Genomic DNA, 24,945 nt, shown 5'->3' on the forward strand with positions numbered 1-24,945 from the left:
CTTTCTTTTTTTTCTAGCTAGTCGTAACATGAACATTTTGTGGGTAAAGATATAATATCTGTATTCTACTTTGATGTGAAGCTGTCTGTTTTTAATGTTTATGTTTTGTTATTTTTATGACGACGACAATGACGATTTGCCAAATGTGTTGACACTAAAAAAAAGAAAAGTGTGTATCAGGGCTTGGAAGGATTGGAGTGTTGACAAGTGGTGAGAAATGCCATTTTTTGGGCGTTTTCAGTGTTTGACGCCAGCTCTGCGGCAGCTCTGTTAAACTCTTACAGTGGGATCAAGCAAAAGAAAACACTTGCAAGTATTCCCCTCAGCTCCCCTGACTGACGCTGCAGTAGGTGCTACATGTTGTCTGCGGTAGAGTAAAACTACAAAATAACCCCTAATCAGAACGGAAAGGAGCTTCGTTGTTCTTTTGAAGCCCTACTGAAGCAGCTGGGGGAAGCACGCCTTACTCAAAGGCACCTTAGCAGCAGCTGATGATAGCTGACCATCTATAGTCCAGTTATATAACTGTTTAACTTTAATACTAAGGTCATTTTAACCACCTAACACTAATAAAAAAAAAACATAAGATGAACTGGAGCTGCAATAAGAATAAAAAACAATTATTATTCACCCTCAGTGCCGCTTTCACTGGATTTGCAAATTCTGGTCGAAGGGGCATCCACCAATGACTCTTACATATTTGCGACGGTTGTGTGGGACCTTAAAGGACAGATGGACAACTTTTACAAAGTGCAGTCTGATTTTTATTTTCTTCCTCAATCAGAGCACAGCAGGGGCTACGTAACGAGACACAAACCTTACTCTCCTTAAGTTAGCCCTTTGCTAGTGTAATACTAACCCCAGGGCTCTGTCTGAAGGTTCATTCTGCATACTACTCATGACTTTTAACCACTGCTGGAGTTATTCTGCAAGTGGCTGCAAAGTGAAGTCATATTTACAGAACGTAGCAGGAACACAGAAAAAAAATGTTCAAAAAGGTGTTTCTTCTGTGGCGAGTCAGTAGTTTGCATTATGAGCTTGTAAGGACAGCTCCGTGGACACATTCTGCCATTTGATGTGGAATGGTTGCTGTTTTACTTTATAACTTCTTTTTTTTTTCTTCTCTTTTCTTTTTGTGTTTCTGATTCCAACTTGTAACTTAAAATGACATGAATAAAATAAACTTTAGGGCTGTGTCAGACCTGAACTCTGAGTGTGTGCCACTACCTGCGACGAATGAGGTAAAAACCAGTAAGTATGAACACACAAGGGTAATTCACATCAGGTGACAAGTTAGACTTTACGCAGCAGGTAACCAATCTACTCAGGACTCCTGCAATGATCTACAAGTAAACAACTGCTCAAAAAAATCAATAATAAGATGTTGCTTTTTGTTACTTCATGTTATTTTATTCAATTATTCAAGATTTTATGGCATTCCTAACAAAACTACTTTGGTAGCCTTGCTGTGTCATAGAAAAGCCACCAGGAGGCATCCAAGAAGAAGACAAAAAAGTATTCAGTAAATTCCTGGTAGCTGAGGGTGTAGCATATATGTCGTCAAATTTGACAAGTTATTGCAGTTATTTATAAGTGCCGGTGATGCCGATCACGTACGCAGAAGAAAAGCATATGGTAATGAAAAAACATAACTCATCTTCAAAGTAATCCATTACAATAATACGTGGTACATTTAGTAATTCCTCATCAAATCCAGTTTATTTGAAGAAAAACAAAAGTAGATGTAGACAAATGTATCATGATGCAGAATTGCAGCAAATTAAAGTGGCAGTTTCCAGTGCTTGGATGCAGATTTTTGAAACCATTCAGTGAGTAAAATGATGAAAAGCTATAATAAGTTGACATTTCTAATGTCAGCAACAAACTGCTGGAATCAAATCTCAAGAACACTTTTAAAATTAAATGCAACACAGAACTTTTACATGGTGTGCAGTTCAATAAGACACAAAAAGAAGGGGGAGGGACAATGACCTTTGCACCTGAGTGTAGCCAGTAATATTTGTGCTTTTCCAGTTAGATGGCAGAATGTTTGAAGAATGTCTTATAAACCTTTAGGGTCAACCCGACAATCAATGCAACCTTCGATCAAAATACTGCAATAAATATTGCAGTATTTTGTGTGTTTAAGATATGCTTTGCCTACAAGCTGCAATCTCACGGTGGACATTTTGAAAACTTCTGGTGGGAAATGTATGCAAATTAAAATTAATGCATGTATAAATACATATTTGAAAATCCTCCTAATCACGTAGAAGAGAAGTTGGATGATAACATTTTTGCTATATTTTCATTTATCCTATATTTTTGAAATTTGCCAACTGTGTATTAGATCCCATGTTATATCTAGTTGCTATCCATTGTAGTTAATGTAATCTAGGTAGAATTAAATGTACCTAGATTAATTTCCTCCTTGATATTTAAAAACTTTAAAATGATATAAAATGTATAAACAAACAATTGTATAAACAATTTTCCTTCATATATTAAGACAAGCTTGAGATGATAATGTTTCGTTTCCCACCAGAAGCATTTAAAAATCTGGGGCAGTTTAAGGTTCTTTTTTTAATCACTTCTGTTTAAGGAAAAAACATATTTCTGCCCTTATTTATGAACTAAATCTGAGCTCATTTTAATTGTTATGTACTTGGGTGTTAGTTGTGGTCAGGTGACTGTCAGCTGGGCTGTTCCCCTTTTGTTTAAAGTGAAGCAGATGCTGGTTGAACACGTTTCTTTACCTACTGTGATTAAAACCTTAACTGAGCTTTCTATAACCTCCACACAGGTCAGCTTTCCCAACAAGCCCGGACATGCACAGTAGGTGCTTGACTTGGATGGAGATGGATGTTTGAATCCGTCTTGGGGTTTGTCCAGAATATCCACAAATAAATTTGGCCGCCTGTTCAGTGCTGAGGTTTCTCTGCTGGACTAGTCGTCCTGAGCGCTGCCTTCCTCCTCTTCCTCTGGCACAGAGCTTTCCAGCTTACCTGCACAGACACACGCGACAAATGTACCAAAGTCTGCTGAGTGAATTTCAGTTTCTACTATATTCGAATGATTCTCATACACCTTGAAGGTGTATGCATTTAATTACCTATGCAATGAAAAGAAACCATTACATGATCATAATATTGTCATATAATTAACTTGAGTGTAGCACTTCAATCTTTTGAAAAGCTTTCTGTCGTGTTGTCAAAACACAAGAGAAGCTCATGTTTTGACAAAACAAGAGAAGCTTTATATATTAAATACTTAATGAATGACAGCTTTACAATGTTATTGTTATAAAGTCGATGTCTTTGGCTTCTGACTACTGAAATACATTCTTGTTCAGTAGCACAAACCACTCAGAAACATATTTAGAAATGGTAAATGGCCTATATTTGTATAGCGCTTTACTAGTCCCTAAGGACCCCAAAGCGCTTTACACATCCAGTCATCCACCCATTCACACACACTGGTGATGGCAGCTACATTGTAGCCACAGCCACCCTGGGGCGCACTGACAGAGGCGAGGCTGCCGGACACTGGCGCCACTGGGCCCTCTGACCACCACCAGTAGGCAACAGGTGAAGCGTCTTGCCCAAGGACACAACGACCGAGACTGTCCAACCCGGGGCTCGAACCGGCAACCTTCCGATTACAAGGCGAACTCCCAACTCTTGAGCCACGATCTCCCTTAGTGAATCAAAAAGGCAAAGATGTCCAAGTATTTTCTGTTTAAACAATTTTTTCATGCCTGTTATGCAGTTATTCCTCAGCCCTGTAAGCTCCCACCCGACTCCTCCATGAGCTGCACGAGTACAAGAGTTTAGGTTTGATGGGCAGCATCCAACTTTTAGTTTTCTAGCAGTTAAAAGTTATTAAAGGAGAACACTGTACTACACTGGAAAATGAGAGGTAAACATCCAAACACAACTACAGCCTTATCGTATCAGACGGTAAATGCAGCAAGAACTTTTAGTGTTGTTTTCTTCCCCCCTATAAGGATAATTCTGTTTGATGTGTGCTCATACGTGTAGCTTCTTTACAATCTTTACTCATTGTCAACAGTGTCAGCATCATGGACGTGTGAAGCGAGCCTTTAATTGTGAGATTAGAAACTGAAATCAGAGTTAGAGCTCAGTCAGACTTTTATGTTTATTTCTTAGCATTTTTACTCTTCTCTCATTTTAAAATATATTTTTCTCAAATCAATAGAATATTAACATAAATTAATTCTTGTTTGAGTCTTATCAAGGCAGTGGTTTAAATGACACTGAGCCAGCTGTAAGGTCACATGTCTGACATCAGCACAACTTTTATTTTGAACTGTAAATCAACCAAGATAAACTTCGAGAAAAGCTGATGGTTATTCAGAGTTGAAATGTTTGCCCAGAACAGGAAGAGACCTCTGGCAGAATCAGGAGGGGCAGCTGTCAGCTGCAGCTGGAGGGTGAGGAGACGGAGCTGAAAAGAGAAGCACGGCGAGATGACCAAACCCAAACTACAGGTGAGAGCAGGAAAGGTAATGACACTGCAATTATGGCTTATAATGAAACACCCTGCTGTCCACGCAGAATCTGAAATAGTTATTTGTGTTCATGGACATGAATTGTCAGCACAAATTTGTAGATAATGTGTTGGGTTTCAGTAGTAATCAGAAACATCTGTGACACGTACTTTTTCTAGATAAAGCTTTGCAACAGTAACCAAGAAACCAGGTTTTAAAAACGTGACAGACACTGTGGTCAGTGCCTCCAAAAAAGTCAGTACATTAAAAAAAAAAAAAAAAAAAAAGGTCTTACAAGGATACAAAAATCTGCTTGTAAACTCCTCCTACATGATCTGGCGCACAGGTATATCTTCCACCCCATATGATGACGTCATCATGCTTCCCAAAATTACACATTTGTAGCTCGTGCTCCTGTAACACCTTGTAAAAGCATATTATGATTTTAATTGCATGACTGTAACATGCACTTATATCAACAAGCCTTTTATATACACAGTATATCGTGACGTTAACTATTTGACTACTTCACAATCCGCCTAGCAACCACCTAACGATGGACTGTGTATTAATAACACAAATGAAGTGTGAAAATCTGAGATGTGTGTGCCACATTGGGCTGCTTTTGTGAGAGTGAAGTGATTTGTTCCACCATCAACCTCTCCAAACACCAAATGGGAATTCTTAGATTTTTAAAAGTGGAAAATATGAATTTTGCCATTATGTCCATGAATAAGAAGTGCAAGGAAAGAGTTAACCTGGTGAGATCACAGTAATTGATGAAGACCTTTGAGTTTTTCTCCTAATTCTCATCAACTGGAGGACAAAAAATAAAAATAATAAACACACAAAAGTATTTGGTAGCGCTTGCTGATACCGTACAGTTATCATAGTCCTCCTTAGTATTCCAAATACAGATTTGTTTATCCATCTGTTACTGTTACACCGTGTAAAGGCATCACTACTAATAATAATCATAACCATTGTCATAATGATATATCTGTACTTATAATACTGCATAATTCTTAATAGTGTGACATTATTATAAGATGCTAAGTAGTTATATATAAAAAGTCCTTTATTTCTCTTGTTCTTTTTTCCATCCATGAGTCAAAATGTCAGGTTTTCTGGAAATTTTGACTTTCGAACTAAAACTCCTAACTCAGTTTTGCATTATGAAGGCAGTTTTAAGCTGCCTAACCTGAACTTTTGCCACTTTTGACAGGATGCAGTTTTAAGCAGGATTCAAAGATAAACCAGATAACGATGCATTTAACCACTTGTGATAGTAAAGCCACTTCTTCTCACAGCACATCCTGTCTGTGGATTGTTTTTATTTCCCCCCTCTCACGGCCTTGGGATTTAAAAACACCAGGACTCGTGCTGCATAAACCAAGCACTCCTTTACAACTCCACATGTTAATGCAGTGATGTGCAGATGCTGATCTCCAGATAGTCACGTCGCTGCAGATATAAATGCTTTAATCTCTTAATGGTTGTCTCAGTCTGCTCTGCTCTATCCCACATGGCTTCATATTTAAAGGAGGAATAAGACATCGTCAGACATTCTGTTTTTTGTTTTTTTGTTGAGGAAGGAAAAAAATGTGCTGTTGCTTAAAACCACACTCAACATGAAGCCAAACCCCAAATGCAAAAATGTTTCAGCCTAAACGTATGTTTCTTTAAACGGTCTTGAGAAAGTAGGACAAAGACGTGCTTGAATATAATCTTTATTTTTACAGCCAAAGTTTTTAAAGTTGGTACATCCAGCTAAAATCTTTTATGTGCATGTGTGTGCGCATGAAAGCGCGTGAGAGCTGCTACCAAATCAAATCATACTGCATATAGGTGTAGCATAAGAGTGAAGCAGAGTGTTAATAGGATGTGATGAACACCAGTGAGAAAGATGAAGGGGAAAGTCTGTTACTGAGAGACGAGGAGATGAAAGGCGGCTATCGGGAGACAGAGTCCGGACTGGACACTTCCTTTTTGTGGTCACATGACAAATCTGAGAAATGGGAAGAGAAGAGGAAGGATGGAAGAAGGCACAAGAGTGGAATATCATGCAAAGCCACAGGAAGATAAGAGAGGGAGACACAGGAGTTGTGCTGTTAGTAGTCTCTTCTCAACAAATTTCAAATCACAGACTGTTAGTATGGAAATGTGAGCATACAGTGAAGGTTAGAGGATGTGCATCAGTGATTATTTTAGAGAAATAGCAGATTTTGGACACTCAGGATTTGAGTAAAAGCAGCAGCTGTTTACAGTCGCAGTTCTTCCTTTCTAATAGACTAGCTAAGAAAAATATCTGCTTCTTTAGCTGCTCGATGTTCAGCTTTCCTCACCTGCTCGTATCTGACTTTCTGTTTGCTGTGCGTTGCTGGGAGGTGGTTTTCTCAGGACTAGGCTGCGGTGGCTGATAAGAGCAGGCAGCTGAGAGACTAGAGCTTAATTTATAGTACTGCATTGAATCTTTGCTGATCGATGTCGTTTGAATTTATACACTGGTGTGTCTGCATAACTCTGCTGTCAGAAGTAAAACTCCGCTAATAAATCCTGAACAACAGTTAATTTCATGGCTATACAGGAAGGAGAGAAGACTTAAAGCTGAGTGCAAACACAACTTTGAAATGTTTTTGCACTGGCAAAATGCGAGCTTGTTTATTATTTTAATGAGCAAACTCGATGCAACTACATCCCATTACAGTTTGTTTCATGGAAATATTGTCCTTGGGCTAATCAGTAAACTGTTTGCACTGCATCTATGCACTCATTATCGTCTATCCAAGGTTCAGTTTCAGTGTACTTTAGTGCACAGTACTGTAAATGTCTTTCTCCAACACTGTAATATTCCTCATAGTGGATCCTGTGGCCTTTCTGTTGGGACACGTAATCTCTCCAGCTATACCTGAGTCTTCTCTCCAAGGCAGGAGGCGCCAGTCTTATTAAAAAAAGGCACTTCAACAGTCTGCTTTCAGCATGAATCCCCCCCTTTTCTAACTATGCTGTCTGTGGCCCCTGGAGGATCTCCTGAGGATAATGGGTCATGCTTGCTCAGAAGATAATTACCCCCTTCAGCCCGACCTTGGAGAGGAGCTTGCTCACAAGTGTCTGACCAGGCCTGAATACATGGGTCCTAATTTAGAAAGGAAAATAACATGGATCTGCTGGCCTGTAGGCCCATACCTATTATTATATTCAATGCAGTACTATAAATGACACTGATATAGTTTCTGCGTATGCAAGCATAGCTAGATCTGCACGGGTTCAAGTGACACAACTTTCTTCACCGGTGTTGGCCAAATGTTTGTGCTGTTTAATATCCCTACACCTGAAGGTACAAAAGTCATAACAAACAATTACTTTGTAGTGAAGTGAGCGTTAAAAACAGTGGAAAGTGTTCAGGTTAGCAATTTAAATAGCATCATCACTGATGGGCTATTTAATGTTAGGTCTTTTAGAGGGCTGCACAAGCATGTCTGCACTGGCTGTTTCCATATAGTCCAAAAGGTAATACCGTGCATCAATGCAAATATAATTTTGTTTCTTGTTATTTTATTTTATGACACTTTATCTGCAGTACTTGCATGCAACTTAATCTGGCTTTTGCTGCTGGCAACTTCACAATATCATAATTTAGTCTTGAAATGAACGTGTGTGTGTGTGTGTGTGTGTGTGTGTGTGTGTGTGTGTGTGTGTGTGTGTGTGTGTGTGTGTGTGTGTGTGTGTGTAAGGCCAACTGTTTACTCCAAAAAGTCAGATTATGGTATGAGAACTGTGTTTTGGGTTTCAATTTTCCTCTGCCAACATTTAGTTGGCATGGAAGTCACTAAACTAGCTGACCTTGAAGTCAAAGTAAGTCATTATTGTGTAACAACTAGACAAAAGTGATTGGTTTGGGGTTTTTTTGGAGTACACTGCTGACCAGTTGGTGTTATGTATGCCCAGCTAAAAATATTTTACCCCCTGAACTGTTGCTCTCTGCCATTCCTCTCTCTTGATTGGCTAACAGCAGACTCGCCTCATTCCCATTGGCTTCCTCTGGCCCATTGTGATTACCCCACATTGCAGCGGTAACATAGAGCTCTGCTGTGACTGGGCTGAGCTCGCTGTCTGTCTCACAGAGCCCTGCCCCCAGAAGGTGTTGCTCCACCCCCAGCTGAAGCTCTGAGGAGAGAAGAGCACCTCTAGTGGAGATACACTTCAACTACAGGCACATCATTTTAGCGCAGGAACGGCTCAAGATAGCAAAAGTAAAAAGGAATTTGTAGAATGAAAATGAAAGGGACCAAATTAGAAGACCAAAAAGTTAAACTGAAGGAGAGCAAAACAGATTGGGCTTCTAGTAACATCAGAGTTAAACCAGAGGAATATGTATCACTTGTAGAAGAAGTCTGTGAAGGTTCTCAGTCATCCAGTTAAATGTAGTCTAAGGAGCTTGGAAACAAAAGCATCTGGACCTTTTTAGGTTTCTTGAAGATCATCCGAGAAGCTTCTTTAGTTCTAAAAGCAATTGGTAGAGAGACATCTCTAAAGGACTGATTGTGACCCACACCCATCTTCACACCTTGGCTCATGTGATTAGGTAGAGGATCAATAGGGGGTCCATGACCCTCCTGGGAACATTCGCATAGGTCTTAAAATCTGGGACTCTCCACCAATTGCTCTCAGATTTGAAGAAGCTTCTCGGGTGAGAGGTAAAAAGTCTTCAAGAAACCTTAAAAAATCCATACGCTTTTTCTTTTCAAGCTCCTTAAACTATCACTTGTAGATTTTTTGCAGTTGCTGATTTACTGTAAAAGTTTAGGCTGTTAAGGAAGAACTTTTGTATTTTATAAGTTTGTCAAATATAATACTGAATCACACACAGATCAAGGTTAATATAGTTGGAACTAAACTTAAAAACTTAAAAGTGTATTAATAATAATAACAATAATAATAATAATGATGATAATAATAATAATAATGAACCCTGAGAAAGTGAAGACTAAAACTATAATGTGTATTTAAAAATGATAAAAATTGTTTATTGTTTGAATTAAAGGTTTTTGTTTTGTCAACAGTGTGTGCCTGATGAGGCTTTAATGAAATATAATATTTAAAAAAAAAAAAAGTACGACAGTGAGAGAAAACATATTAAACACCGCGCTGGGACAGTAGATTTATAAATAAAAAAAATTTCCTTATCCAACAAAATGTAAATGCTTGCTATGGATTTAGGGCATAGGCAGTTACTCAAGAGACTATTAGCCACACACACACACACACACTCTCCCTCTTTCACTTAGTCTTACATACACACTCACTCAGCTGGGATCAATAAAAGAAAAGCTTTTACAGTCTGCACTTCCCGGAATCAAGTCAGTGCTGCACTCTCTGGCCAGACTTATATGTGCTGTGTTCTTTTTCTTTCCTCTTTATAATTTCCCCCCTAAAACACACACCTTTTTCTGCGTACTCCTAAAGCAGAGTTGTCCGTGCTCCCCGGATATAAAAAAATCACCAGTGTGTTTTTTTCCCCTCTTTTTTCTCAATCAGCCTCTCCTGTTCTGCAGCAGTTGCATCACTTCCTCTGATTCCTGCTTTCCATGTGGAATCTCTATAATAGTTTCATCAATTATTCAGCTCCAGCGACGACAACAAAATGACAAAAACTGCTACAGGAAAGTCATGCTAAAAGACATCAGACGGGTGCTTTTTGCATTGTTTTGCTGGCGACAGCTGAGACGCTGCCTGAGTTGACAAATGAATCTGTTCAAACAATTAAGTCCCTGCAAATCTGTGTTTCTGATCAAAGTATTCATCAGACCATTATTCACAGCCGATTATGAAGCGGCAGGAATGAATGGGCACCTCACAATCTGAGGCCATGGTTCTCAGTTGGAAAAGGGTGGAGTGAAATGGTAAATGGCCTGTATTTGTATAACGTTTTACAGATCCAGTCATCCACACACACAGCTACATTTTAGCCACAGCCACCCTGGGGCACACTGACAGAGGCGAGGCCAGACACTGGCGCCACCAGGCCCTCTGACCACCACCAGTAGGCAATGGGTGAAGTGTCTTGCCCAAGGACACAACGACCGAGACTGTCCAAGCTGGGGCTCGAACCGGCAACCTTCCGATTACAAGGCGAACTCCCAACTCTTGAGCCACGATCGCCCAGAGTGGGACAAGTTGCTGCCCTAAGTAGATGAGTTTAGGTCGTATCTCTGAGTCCTGTTCATGAGTGAGGAGAGAGCAGAGTGAGGAGCTGATGGAGGGATTATTATTAGGCCTAGAGTACAGCATTTCTATGAACTATATTTGACATAAGTGGTTATTAATCCATCCATACTTTAAAGAGGACCTCTTCTGCTCAGTTCCACCTTCATAATTTTGTAATCTTGGACTCTAGAATTCCATGATTAACAGTTCAGAATCATTTTTATTCATGTTATGCTGGGGCCCTTACTTCATCGTCTTCTGTCTGAACCAGGTTCTTTTGCCTTTCTTTGCTTTTAAAGCCACCCTTCCTCTAGATTTTGTCATTGGCTTCTCCTCATAAGTAGAAGTTTGAACGCCCAGAGCCGTGTCCATCTTCCTGAGGACATGTGCTCTCATCCCGAACCAAGACTAGAAAAAGCTGTCTGAAAATGAGCACACAGAGGATTCTTCTTTTTTAAAAAACATTTGCCTGATTCCCTTTAATATAAACACCCACCGCTGTGGCAGGATATATATGTGAGCGATAATAAAGGAAAAAAGACGAGCCATTAGAAGTAACCCTGACTATCTTCTCTCTGTCACGCTGCCAGCTGGAAATCAGATCACAGGCTGGGAAAAACAGGGCCAGAGGCTAAAGAACAAACAAGGCTAAAACTCAGACTAAAGAAAGGAAATCTTAAGAACAACAAATATGTGAAGCAAAACAAGCAGAGCTTCCATCCTAAAGGCAGAACATACAGATACCACAAAACTTAAGAGAGGAGGGAAGAGACTAGTGTGTACACAGCTGCAAGCAATGACACTGCAGACATTAGAGGGTATCGTATCAAAATTTTGTAGAAAAAAAAATCAACAGACTGAACGAAATCACACGCATAAGGACAAGTTTGTAGCTTTTATTCTGACTATAAATCATGTGTTAGTTATTGAATATTACAAATACAAACACTGTCACAGCTCCTTAAACATGTAGAATCTTTGCTTTTCTAGCAGTGATGCTACATGTCTTTCATTATTGTTTTAATGCACATTTTGGTGTCTTTGTTGTTTCTGGTGCATCTCGTTGGTGTTTTAATTATAGGAAAAATGTGGCTTTTAAAACAATAGATAGCATTTGGGCTTGTGATGCACCACATAAATCCTCATAATCCTCTCCTCGAGGGAAAACTGAGCTTTTATGCTTTTTATAGACATTGTACACATTTGGGGTTTTTTTTTGTTGTTGTTGTTTTTTAATTAAATGGAGACGAGGCTGGAACCAGCTGTGCATTTACCTTTCATGGAGGGTGGGGCATAGGTGCTCTGCTTCCTCTGAGAGGACTCTGAAGCCTGCAGAGCAAAAGAAAAGAAAATCATCTTTGTGACAAAAGTTCAAAATGAAAATTCTCCTCTAACCGTCAAATGACTGAGTGGAGTCCAAACATATCTATTTATCTGCTGTTGTGAATCTTTAATCATAAAAATCTTCCAATAATTGTTTTTCATTCAATAATCAATACATTATTTTTTGCAGTGAACCATGGCTAACAGTCAAATGGTTCGAACCATGAATATGTTTTTAAAAGGATGAAAAAAAAACACCTTGACTATAATCACTTCATTATAATGGGTGGTTGCCTCCAGTTCACACTATGATGTTAAAGTGATAGTTGGATACAGTAATACAAAATCAAAATTTGATTTTTTTTCTAGATTTATCAAAGATTGTCTAATTTTTATAGTTAGTATTTTTAAATTCCTTTTTTCATAAAATGACTGAAAACCTTAAAGATATTTTGCATTTCTGTCATAGATGAGACTGATTACAGTCATGTGAAAAAGAAATGTAACTAAAAGGTTGTTTTGCAGTACTTTATCAGTCGCTAACATTGTGGAGGTCTTTTTTTTATTTTTATTTGCTTATACAGAGAAGATTATTATTTTCATCTGACAAATGTTTACCTGTTGCTGAGTTTCTCTTTTCCCTGTATCTGTGTGCATTTACAACTACTGTATATATACAAACCTGTGAGTCTCCACTGGCATTGTTCTGATCTCCAACATCTGCAGGAGAGATAAAACAACAGAAAGTGAGCTTTATCCTTAAATCCATTTGCCATAACCTCACCTCTTTCTTTTGATTCTTTGCTTTCTTATTATCAGGTTTCCAGCTCAGTAGTGTGAATGCTGGCATTAACAGTTCTCATGGGGGGCGGGGTCTGCCAGCTAGTACACACCACATGGGTAATGGGTAGCAGGTTTTTGTAATTTGGCTTCCTCTGTGGCCTGAAGCCATGCTGTGATCCACTTCAAAAACAGCACAGCTGCAGTTTGTACGCTTCCCAGTGCAACATGTACTGGTGCTGGTCGTGTTAATCAGTATTGATCGCCCATACAGGCATGGAGGGATTATGAGAGAACAGGCCCCTGGTCATGTAAAAAGCCCCTCACCCAGTATGCATGCAGTAACAATACACCCACACGGGAGGAGGTGCAAAGGTGCAAAACAATTCAGTTTTGAGTCTCTGTGGTTGTTTCTTCACCATCTGCTCGGATCTTTTTCTATTATTTCTGCACCTACTTTTGGCTGTCAGATTTTTACTGTGGTCAAAACATGTCATTACTATCCAAAGAAAATTTTGTCTGTAGAGAAATGAATTAGTTATTTTATTTCATTCTTTATTTTTGGCAAACACATAAAGCTTAAATCACAAATGAACAAAAAGAACAGTTACCGTTATGATATTATTGATGAGTTGAAATATCAATATGGTATAAATAATACATTTTTAAGCATAATTTTTATTTGTCAATAATGGGATCTGTATTTTTTTAATTGCTTTACATCTGTTTCTGTTGTGCATCTTGTTTTGCTTGATTTGCATCTCTTGGCAGTTTTTCATGTTATTCTTCCAACTTTTCTGCTTTTTGTATTTCTGTGTCTGCTTTGATTTAACGGCTATATTCCCACTCAAAGCACCAAAAGCTTTTAGTGCCAGGAACCTGTTACAAGAAGCTAAAGGGTTCCTATTCTGCTGTTTGCTTGTGTTTCCACTGCACTCACAAAGCCTGAAAAGGTTTATTCAGCTAAAATAGTAATGACTCTTTCTACATGTGTGTTACATCTCAGCTGACTCCATCTCTGTCCTCAGTCTGTGTCAGGGCTGCAGGTCTGTGTGCAATTTAGAAAATAACATTTTATTTCTCCGGGTGGCCACCACTGCTTACTCGTCCTCGTGCTCATTGAAACCACAGACTGTATACAAAAGATGGATGTAGTATCCAGATCTTAAATTATGGCCTGACTGTTACGATGGCCACTGTGACAGATTTGGTATAAACACAGAAAGTGCAAAAGTAGCTTCTGGATCGCAGCGCTTTTAACCTGCATCCCTATTAATGACCAGTAGGGGGCGATTTCCCTGTTTGCAAAAACAAGACTGGCTGTATAAAAGTTTGTGAGAAAACACAGTAGAGCTGCAATCGCCACTCCTAAAGTTCCTAAATTTTTATAAAATATTAGTGACTCTTTTGAAACTTGTGGGTTAAATAATTCACTGTAAAATAATTCTCCCAGAATTAATTTTGACTCCGGTTCCTGTGTTGGAAATGCCCTGACTCCTCCCAGGTTCCTGAAAAGAGGCTTATTTCTTGTGTTTTCTTCTTCTATGGTCTGTTTAGAATCTCATTCTAGTCATTTCCCCCTTTTTGAAGTTTGCTTCTGTCTCATTTTGCAGTCCTTTGGAGTCTTTTGGCTTTGTATCATTTTTAATCACTTGGTTTACTCACTAACAAATGTTAAATAAACGCAACAGAGGTTTCTGGCACAACTTCACCTACTTTCATGGTGCACAGAGAAGATCACATCTAAAAGACTCCAGTAACACTTGCATAATAAAGAACAGCTTTATTGTTTGACCAGTGCATCACAGCTTGTAACCTGACCTTGATATGGTGCAGGAGTTGTAACAAGCACTGATTCTCAGATTCTCTGGAACGGGGACTCCTCAGGGCCCTGCACCCATGTTTCATCTGCAGGTGATTGATTATCTTATCTTAAACAAAGGAACAAGTGTCTTAACAGCTGCTTGACAAATGTCATCAGCCAAGAGATGAATATCTACACCAAAACTTCTCAGTTTCTTTAGGCTGAAACTTTCATCGTTGAAAAATAAAACAGGTTATTAGCCCGGGATGTTTTTAATCTTTAGATTAATACACATTTAGAGAGTTGATGAGATTAAGTCAGCATGAACTACAATTTGCTGTGGAACTGATAACCTGAGATCTGTAACAGATATTGGACTCATTAACGTCCATTATTGGTTGTTGTCTTTCGGCAGCTGCTGCCAATAAGAAGAAATTCCAAACATACAAAATTAATACAGCCAAAATAGATTGTGAGATTCAAAAACCTCAGCTCAGTGTGTTTCAGATGATGTCCTACTATACTTGTGGGGACCAACAGTCACCTATGGGGACAAAATGCCCATCCTCGCGAGTTTGAAGGCATTTTTGAGGCTCAAAATGTGGTTTTAGTGTCAGGGTTACAATTAGGTTATGGTTAGGCATTCATTTTTGATGGTTAAGGTAAGCAGCTACGGAAAGCTTTATGTCGAAGAGATGTCCTCACTAAGATATAAAAACATGTGTGTCTGTGTGTTTCAAAAACACCACTTGTAAGCTGAGAGCACGGAGACCTTTGGCTCTGGGGGATTTTCAACATTAAAGATGCAACTTTAAGACCAAAATGATTTCCTGTAGAAATCAGTAAATGGTAAATAGACTAGTTCTGCTTTTCTACTCTACTGAAAGCGCTTATGTAACAGGGCAAATTCCCCCATTCACACACACATTCATACAAGCACAGAAGTGTTTTCTATCTAACATTGACACTCTGAATGCATCAGGAGTAACTCAGGGTCGGGTGCCTTGCGTAAGAACACTTTGGCTTGCAGACCGCAGCCACAGTAATGTTTTGTTTTGTTTTTTTAACTTAATGTGAAAAATATCTGCCATCATTTCAAAGAGTGGAAAAATATTGAAACTAATTAGCAAATTTAGAACATTGGGTCTGCAGTTCCTGTCCCAGTGACCTTATTTGAAAGCATGTGGTTGCTTCTTGCTTTCACAGCTGCCAGCTGCTTCTCCTCCTACAGACCGTCGGGTGAACTGACTGAAAATTAGGAAGAACTACAAATTTAAAGTGGTTTTAGGTCATAATTGGTTAACGGAAATGGTGAGATTAAAAAGAATATTCATGTTTATACCACAGACGATAAAACATTTAGAATTATGTGCAGACTCTCTCAAGACTCTCACTGTTGTGTTTTGAGTGTCATTTGCTAGATAAAGAGGAAGGAGTGAAAAATAACCAAGGTTTAAAAATGAAAACAGTCCTTTCTTTAACTAAGACTTGAAAATCATGAGCTTTAGATTCTTTTTGTGCATAGCATAGCCAATCATGCACAGCAAGATCGAGATATTCTGTGAATTGATTTGTGGCTGCCCTCTGCTGAGAATATTTCTCTCTGTGTGTTGAAGATACTGAAGTTGTTTTTTCCCTTTTAAGCAACATTTTTGGGATTTTTCTTTCTTTAGAAATGGACAAAATGGCAGCTTAAAACCACATCGGGCGCCTGCAGAGCTCAGTGCAGTTGTAATGGGACCAGCCTCAGAGCTGAGCTCACAGAATGGAATCAGCGTGATTATTCAATCAGTCGGTTCCCGTGTAGAGGGATTTATAACAGCTTAGAGCACAAACACACACTCTGCAGGCATCCATCAGCCCGCTCTAAACACTCAGATCACTTACCAAAAGTAATCTAATAAAGGTTCCATTACAGCTGCTGCTTTTCAGCAGCCCGTCTCCCACTCTACCTCTCACCCTTTCTCATTTCCTCTTTCCCTGTCTCACCTGTGCCAGGTTGTCTGTAGATCTGCAGAGTGGCAGGAGTTGGTCTTCTGCGGCGGATCTGAGGTAAACACACACACATTTTCATCATTAACCCTTGAAATCATTCGTTGGCTTTGGGAACACCAACAATGGTTTATTTGGTCCATTGTCCAAATAAACCTTTATGAAAAATACCAGCTGGAACAAACTGTCCCGACTATCGCAGTGTAAAGAAACACAACGCTGTGCATCTGTGTAAACGTAACAGTGTGCTCTTATTAGCAGGGTGAGGTTTATGGGTTTATGATCCCCAGTGCATATTAAAAATACAGTCTGCTACTTAAACTTTTATTACTTGATTCAAGGTTTAAAGCACAACTTTCCCACAAACCACGCTGTGATAAAGTAACTAACTAAAGTAAACTAACAACTGCCTGACTTAATATTAATTTTTCTACCTCATTCTTTGGAAGAGTGTAATATTGAGGACATTTCAAATCCAAATTTCTAATTTTTAAATGCAACTCGTAGTCTATATTCCCAAAGATTTAATGTGCAGACACTTTGGCAACAGTCCCTAACCCTTGCAGTGCACGTTTTCTGGGCTTTCCTGGCTCAGAACCAGCCTGTGGGTGTACAACTGCACATTGAAGTAAACACTATACAGTAAGGGCATTCAGTCTATAATCTTATATGACTAAAAAGATCACTTGACCCTTACTGGAAGGGGAAAAAAAAAGATAGCCACTAGCAAAAAATGCACACTGTCGTTCATTGTTTATTTGACAGGGAGAGGTTGGTGCGATGGTATCTCTTAAAACCATCTGTGATTTGTGGGAATGCTGACACTTTCTGAGTCAGTCACTCCCCCAACATTAGATGCAGGGGCCCCTAATCAGTCACTGTTCATCACCAACTTCCTCAAACAGTCCATAAAGATGTCAGGAAAAAGCAAAGAGCAGCAACTCCCTGATATATGACGGTTAAGCTTGTTTGTAAAAGCAGCTTATGCTTCTTCCTCTTAGAGCCACTCAGGATCAGCTAAGGAAAAAATGTGCCTCTGCCAGGCTTCTCCACATTTGAGGAAACGGTCAGTTAGTAAGAATTATCCCATTTTACCATGAATGCCTTTGAACCAAAGTAACCTAGAAGAAAAGGTGAGCAAGATTTCTTGGGATTTCCGTCATCAGCTACTTGTAAAACAAACAAGGAAAAGCATTTCTGATTCCTGGAAGAGATGGGAGTAAATACACTATGTAAAAGTTTATGGAAGTTACAGTAAATAAGTCACTGTTAAATTATTTAAATGGTATTTCAGTGTGTATTTTTTTCTGTAATTCTTCATATCATTTATTCAAAGTCACATAAATCTCCTGCACTTAAACGCCTGACCCACAGATGTGAAAACAAAGCACTTAAAAGTGTCACATGCACTGCAGCTCAAACACAGCGTACCCATTAAATACACATGCTGTCAGCCAGATACACAAACGGTCGTTTTCATAATGCCGACTTACGCACATGCTCTGCACCCACACACCGAAAATTCCCGATAACACACGCAGGACATAAAAGCCCCATTCAGCTCTCACATGCATGAGCCAAACTCTTTGGCCCACACATGCTCGGATACACTCACATGTTCGGCAGCCTGTGGGTCAAGCTGTCCCTGCAGCGGAGGCACAGCGAACTGGATCTTCTTTGGACTGCTGGGCTCCATTATTACTGACTGAGAGATAGAAAGAAAGACAGAGGGAGAGAGAGAGAGTGGATGTGTGTGTGTGTGTGTGTGTGTGTGTTTGTGTGTCAAGGAGGGAGGGAATAGAGAGGGAGTGTGGGAGTGGTCTCCTCTTGGCCGATGTGGTCCATTATCACTAATTGACAGATGTGAAGAGCTAGAGAGAAAATGACCGGGGGGGGAAGAGCAGCCAAGTCAGTGCAGTGTTTTCCGAAACAACATCTGATATTTACTGAAATAGTAAATTTACTCAATTATTTCCAATCTCATGATATTATTCTGTTCATAGAGTGCAGATGTGCCTGGCCTGATCTCACATGTTCACTTGAGCTGCTTCAATTTACAGCTTTCACTTCACCACTAGAGGCCACATTTAGCCCCAGATCAATGCTATTTGAGGTCTGTTACGCTTGAAAGTTATAAGAGTATGGCATTGATTTTATGATGGAAAAAGACCATGTGACCAAAGATGGCAACAACAGGCCTCCATCGTAACTTTTTCTCAATTTAGCAACATGAGTAGGAATCTGCAGCCGTGCTCTGCTTAGGCATGGTGGAGGAAAATACTAGCACTGAGGTTTTGCAGGTATATCTATCATGGCCACCTTATTAGTTTAGAATGCTTGTATACAGATAGATGACAACTTAAAGGGAAAGCCTGAAACCCTTGACCCCTGCAGGGAGGATATCTGGTGAATCTGTTATGCTACATTTGGTTTGGGTGCTCTAGAGTGAAGGTTTGCTGCAAATCGATGCAAAGCTGCTCTGAGGGATCACATTTATTCCATAATGAAATATTTTTTGCCCTGATGGGAGTCGTCTCTTTCAGGATGACATCCATGGGAAACGAGGATGAGGATGAAAACGGTGTGAATCATCTGCCGTGACCTTCACAATCACCAGATCTCAGCCCAGCAGAACACCCGTGGGAGATTTTGGACCAATTTTATTTTAAACCATCACCGAAACACAAAACGACAAGCTGTGCTTTATGCCTCCACAGAATTGATGCCAAGCTGCACTGAAGCTGTTCTGGTGTTACATGTTTATTTTATAAAGCTGCTACAATAATTATTCCGTTTATTTTGTCACCTGTCTGCATCTTTTCATTTAGAAACCAAGAAAAGAAAATCTTAATGAGATGCAAACGTTTTGCTGCATACAGAGTTTTGCCACCAATGAAAGATTTCATTAGTTTGTGTAATTTTTAAATGGTGAAATATAAGAGGAAAATGCACGAGTTTAAATAATACATTTAATGTGTGGTGAAGTTATAGTTTTGGTGTTTGATTATAGAAGCACGTATAAAATCATTTTGTATGTACTGAGGGAAGTTAAGAGTTAAAAAAAAGGAAGAACGGGGATGAAGAAAAGTCATCCTCCCCTTTGGTTCTCTGCAGATCTGCAGCATTTACATGTTCTACCCCCAACTCTGAAAAAATGCCATCCTTTACCATCAATGACATCAGTGCATGTTTGTGCGTGTGCTGGCAGCCATAGTGGAAACAGTGTGTCCCAGTGGAGACATCTGGAAACTTGGTGGCTACTGTAGGTGGAACAAACCACACACGCATCATACAAAGAGCCTCTTGTTAGTTTTTTCATGCACTTGGAAACCGTCCAATGCTGTTCTGTGAAGGTGAGACAGAAAAGACTGTTGTGTTATCTGCAGCGTACAAGCACCTGCAGTTTACCCGCGTAACAGTCGAGTTCCTCTGTGCGGGGCATGACGTGAGATCACGGGTAACATGTTCTACCAGAATTGCTGTGAGTACTTGAGAGGATAATGGAATACATTAAGGAAAAAGGAAAGAAATGAGAACATCTGACAGATCGCTAAGAGCCGATCTTATCTTGGTCTTTTTAGCCATTTAAGCAATGCAGTATCCATCAGTCAACTCGTTTTGGTCCAAAGTAAAAAAACAACAAAATTTTAGATGATATTATCCACTGTAAAAATAATAATAATAAATATCCAAGATAGATGTAGAATAAAATAATCAAATATGCTAAAAACCCTCAGTCTCACTCTCACCCACAAAACACCATACACATTACAAAACCTTTGGTAACCACACCAACCCAAATAATGTATATATAGATAGATATAGAATAGCGGTAGGACTACATGCCTTTAGAGCCAGAGTCTTAAGTTCGAGTCCCAGTATATCCAGTAAGGGGCAGAAACAAGAAGGCATTGGTAGGCAAGAGACGAAAATAGGGTGCTCTTGAAATGGGTTGCAAATGTTGTCTATAGGCATCTTTCATACCCAACAGCCGCATTGATGACAAAAACTATTAGCAATAGTCTTCTTCTGACATTTGTAAGAAAGGACTGCTCTCACGACTGGACAAGGTACAACACAGGTTGGGGGGAGAGAGATATAATCACTCCCACCTGAGATGTTATTTATCAAGACTACCATAATAAACCCAACATAAAAATCAGAATAAAGGATAAAACAAATGTTGACTGATGCCGATGAAAGAAATTTCGTAAGAATGTGTTGTGGTGTATCTAGAAACTTTAGACCAGAAGGAGACACAGCGAGAAAATATTACTGGATCCAGGCATATCATTAATGCTCGATGTGTAAATGTCTTTAATAAAAATCTATACAGCATTCCAGGAGATGACACGAATTCTTCAGGGGTTGCTTCAGAGCGAGAGTCCAGCATTAAAATCTGCCAGATACAGAGGCACTGACTTTGGTGAAATCTTGTGAATGCAGCTGAAAGTAGCAGAATTCTTCATGCAGGTCATCAGAATTCAGATTTACAGCTTCATCACGAACACTTTCACCTCAAGACAGAACAATTTGTTACAAGCTGGTACTTTCTGAACCCTGGTGTTTGAAAAGGCCTCCCACCTACAACTGATAAAAAGTAACTCGTTTCGTCGCCGTTTTGACGGATACTTTACTCAAGGACAGACTTCCCAAAATGACATTTAACTAAAACTGTAATATATTAAAAAAAAAATACAAATTTGATGATCGAGCAGTCCTTATGTGACTTTCTCTTGTTTATAAGCCCCTCCTACTAGATGAGGTTTCCACGCAGGATTCAAACAAAACTGTCCTGTACGATTGCATGCATGTGATGTATGCAGACAGGATTATTGCATTATTGTTTACAATGACAAAACATTAATTTAATGCCTTATATTCACATTTCTTTATTGGTTTTTTCACATGCTTAAGGGCTGTATACAACACTGCAGGGCACTGTATTACCAGGGCAGCTGTGTACTGCTGTAATGACTCCAGTGTGTGTGAGGAAAGTACATACAGTAATAACACTGGCATGGTTGTGCAGTAAGTGTTTGCAGATGTGTGCAGGATGCATTTGGAGCCTGAAGAGGTGCATATAACATAGGAAACATGTGCAGAGGTGGAGGTATATATTGACCCTGACGTACGAGAGGAGGAATATAGTCAGGCTGAAGATGTGGTGGCTGCCGCGGGCATGGGAATGGTACAGAGGGAGGGATATTGTCTCTTCTTCCTAAGGTTCCCCCTCTCTCTGGTCGGCAGATGGTGTAGGTGGTGTCATTCTTGTGTTTTTGGGGCAGCACCTGGAGGTGAAGGGTGGAGGTGACTTGGCGAGGGTGGGGCAGGAGACTGACAGACTTGGTTAGCCGAGGTCTTTTGAGCATCCCCTTCATCTTTCCCTTATCCTCTGGAGTCTCGGATGTCTCCGCTCGCCTGTCACCATCCTGCCCTCCAGAATCAGGTTCAGCAGTGTCTTCACACACAGGCCTCACTGGTGTCTCTTCTACGACGTTCCCAGTAAAGCAACTGCTGCTGGAACTGGACTCTGCTTCTGAGTCGGACTTAACCTCTGATCCAAAGTCTTCGTCAGATGAGCTGGACTCACTCCTGCCCCCCCACCGAGACCTGAAGTGTGCCTTGTGGTTGTAGCAGTCAGGGCAGCGAGATAGACTCTGGAGTTAGAATAGAATAGAATAATCCTTTAATTGTCCCACAAGGGGAAATTTGGTTGTATCAGCTCACTTTGGAGTAGAATCAGCAGGAGATAAGGACATGCATGCAGGTCCTCCTCCTACAACACTGAAACAATGCTGGCAATTCCCCAGATTTACACAAATATTGTAGAAAAGAAAAAACATTTAACCTGTTAAACTGGACTTATAGCCTCAGTATTAACATTTTGACTGCTGCCATGTTTGTTAGGATCCAGAAGAGACCATATTTTGACTAGTTGGAAACATCCAGGACTTAAAAATGAAGCCGAATTTGGCCCTAAAAGTGAGTCAATCCCAACAGAAAATACAAGGCCCACCTTTTCTGGATTGATAAACTCTGCTTACCTGTGTTACTGAACTTGAGCTCGCATACGATAATATGGTTTGTAAGAGCATGGAAAAGTCGCTGATGAAATGAACTCAGGCTTCATAGACACAGAAGAAAAATTCCTATTATGGTTAAGCCCCACCCCTTCATTTTCAAACCTGTTGTTTACAGGAGCAGCCAATCAGAGGACACTGACTTAAGGGAATTGAGGGCTGAAACAAACCTTTGTCTGACAGATGCAGAATATTTTGAGCTGTGAGTCACACAAACTCTACCCGGATACAGTCTAAGAATTTAAAAACCAACAGATCTCTTTCAAGAGGCAATTTTTCCACATCATTTAAAAACATGGGTTAATACCTTTGATTGTTTTTGACGACGTGCTTGATTGTCCTCAGTGTTTTGTTCAGAATCTGAGTGAAGTCCTCCAGACTCATCTAGAAATCAGATGGAGAAGAAAACGTGAAGGAAATAAGATGCACAAATACACGCATAACAAAAAAGAAAGACAGGTGGTTATTTGTGTTAGGGTTTTTTTGAAGCTACAGTTTGTTGAATTCTAGATTCTACATGAATATACAAACGCACAATCACCTGTGGCCTCTCATTACACAACATTTGAAAACACCTGTCCTACTTCAACACACTAGCAAGAAGTTGAACGGTTACATTTTCTTAGCTGACAATAAAAAAAAATACTACCAACCAATTAATAATCCGTATTAAAACTCTGAACCCAGTTGGAAAACAAACCAGAGAAATTACACTTATTTCCTAGTGTTTGAGCAAAATGTTACAAATCACATTTAAGTGACTGAGTCTGGGCTCAAGTACTTTGAGATTAACAGGAATTCACATTTGCTATTTGAGAACACATGAGGTCATGTTCATTTTGATTTAAAGTCATTTTGATAACTAATGAATGATTTCAGGCTCAGGATTTTTTCTGTCAAAGAACAAAATATGTCCTCACTCAGTTTGCAGCAGTACAGACTGAGCAGATTAATTGGTGAGAAAAACAGTCCTAACCAATTTCAGCTGTTAACCCTGCGTAATGTGTGGCATAGTAAAGTTTGTACTTGCTACTTCTTAAGATAACAAGTTATTCATTTATCACAAAGCGCACTCACCCATGCTTCCCCGTTCTCTGCCTCAGGTCCGGGATACTTCTGCTTCACACACCTGCGTGTGTTTGTGCAAATGAGTGTCAGGTGAGTGCGTCTTGATATGTGCTGTTTGAGGAAGAAACACACTGAGCTCATCGCTGTCAGAAAATAAATAAAATAAAGAGCCGACTTCCAACCACAGATCGACACACACAAGCACATATGCATACACACACCTTTTGTAAACACGCAACAGGATCATCGTCCAGGCCCCTCCACAACCTCCCACCAGCTGAATAAACACAAAGCTCCTATTAAAAGTCTTAAACTGCTGTTGATTTATGGGCAGGTAGTATATGCATGCGTGTTAAAGGTCTATATAAACCCTTAAATATGAAAGGAAAAAAAAACCACCTTCAGTTTCAAACATTTCTTTATTCAGACAATGAAAATCTGATCTGATACAACCACTTACGTCACTCGGAGACAGTTAAGGCATGAAAATCTCTGCTGGTTTGGCCACAACAAATACAAAATAATCCGCAAGAAGAAAAAAAGAGATTTGGGAGTAACTCAGGAGTGTAATATTTAAGCTTCTCTCTCTCTCACATCAGAGCTTGTTGACTGAAGTGTTTAAGGGCAGGATATTTATTTATTTATTTATTTGGGGGGGGGTTCCAAAGAATCCTGAACACATGAATCTACAGCTAAACAGTCTGCTTAGCATGGTAATGTGGAAAGGGCGGCTGACACGTAACACAGTCAGCCTCCCCGTACTTGCAAAGATGACTCATTAAGATAGGGGCGGGATCTCAATATCTGGATGCAAAAGAACAGCAAGAAAAACATCTTTATATTTATTTTAAAATTCATATATCTAGAGTTTGTAATATTCCTCTTACATAGCTCAGCAAATATATTCTGATGAGTTCTCTCCCCTGCATTCATCAGCTCATTGTTTATGCATGGTCTACGGCTTCTCTGGGCACAGGGGCATGGATGCTCCCACCTCCTGCTCTTTGAGAAATTCCCAAACCAGCCGAGAGCCACAATCTCTCCTGAGTGTGCTGGATCTGCCCCTGGAAGTCCGAACTACGTCAGCTGGCTCTTTCAATTCAGAGAAGCGGTGTCAACTGTATTCTGTCGGTCATTAACTGAAGCTCACGACCATAGGTAAAGGTAAATCTAAAACT

The 24,945-nt window shown here is 39.7% G+C and overlaps 2 protein-coding genes across 3 annotated transcripts; both read right to left on the reverse strand.

Moving 5' to 3' along the window:
* Positions 1-1,388: 1,388 nt before the first annotated feature.
* Positions 1,389-18,357, reverse strand: ppp1r1c (protein phosphatase 1, regulatory (inhibitor) subunit 1C). Of its 2 annotated transcripts, none has more exons than XM_005741528.1 (5): positions 18,232-18,357; positions 16,614-16,671; positions 12,723-12,760; positions 11,992-12,046; positions 1,389-3,005 (listed from the first exon to the last, which is right to left on the reverse strand). In XM_005741528.1, exons 1-5 carry the CDS (start codon positions 18,310-18,312, stop codon positions 2,947-2,949), a joined length of 291 nt encoding a protein of 96 aa, XP_005741585.1. In that variant the 5' UTR covers positions 18,313-18,357; the 3' UTR covers positions 1,389-2,946. The 2 variants fall into 2 exon arrangements, with proteins under 2 accessions (XP_005741585.1, XP_005741586.1); XM_005741529.1 differs by lacking the exon at positions 1,389-3,005 and adding an exon at positions 4,289-4,467.
* Positions 18,358-21,483: 3,126 nt separating this feature from the next.
* Positions 21,484-23,884, reverse strand: LOC102198458 (uncharacterized). Its single transcript, XM_005741530.2, has 3 exons — positions 23,777-23,884; positions 23,007-23,083; positions 21,484-22,276 (listed from the first exon to the last, which is right to left on the reverse strand). The coding sequence occupies exons 1-3, from the start codon at positions 23,778-23,780 to the stop codon at positions 21,563-21,565; spliced, it is 795 nt and encodes a 264-aa protein (XP_005741587.1). The 5' UTR covers positions 23,781-23,884; the 3' UTR covers positions 21,484-21,562.
* Between the last annotated feature and the right edge of the window lie 1,061 nt (positions 23,885-24,945).

The sequence above is a fragment of the Pundamilia nyererei genome, unplaced genomic scaffold (assembly GCF_000239375.1).
Source record: "Pundamilia nyererei isolate P.nyererei 1_Seehausen unplaced genomic scaffold, PunNye1.0 scaffold00111, whole genome shotgun sequence".
Classification (NCBI taxonomy): Eukaryota; Metazoa; Chordata; class Actinopteri; order Cichliformes; family Cichlidae; genus Pundamilia; species Pundamilia nyererei.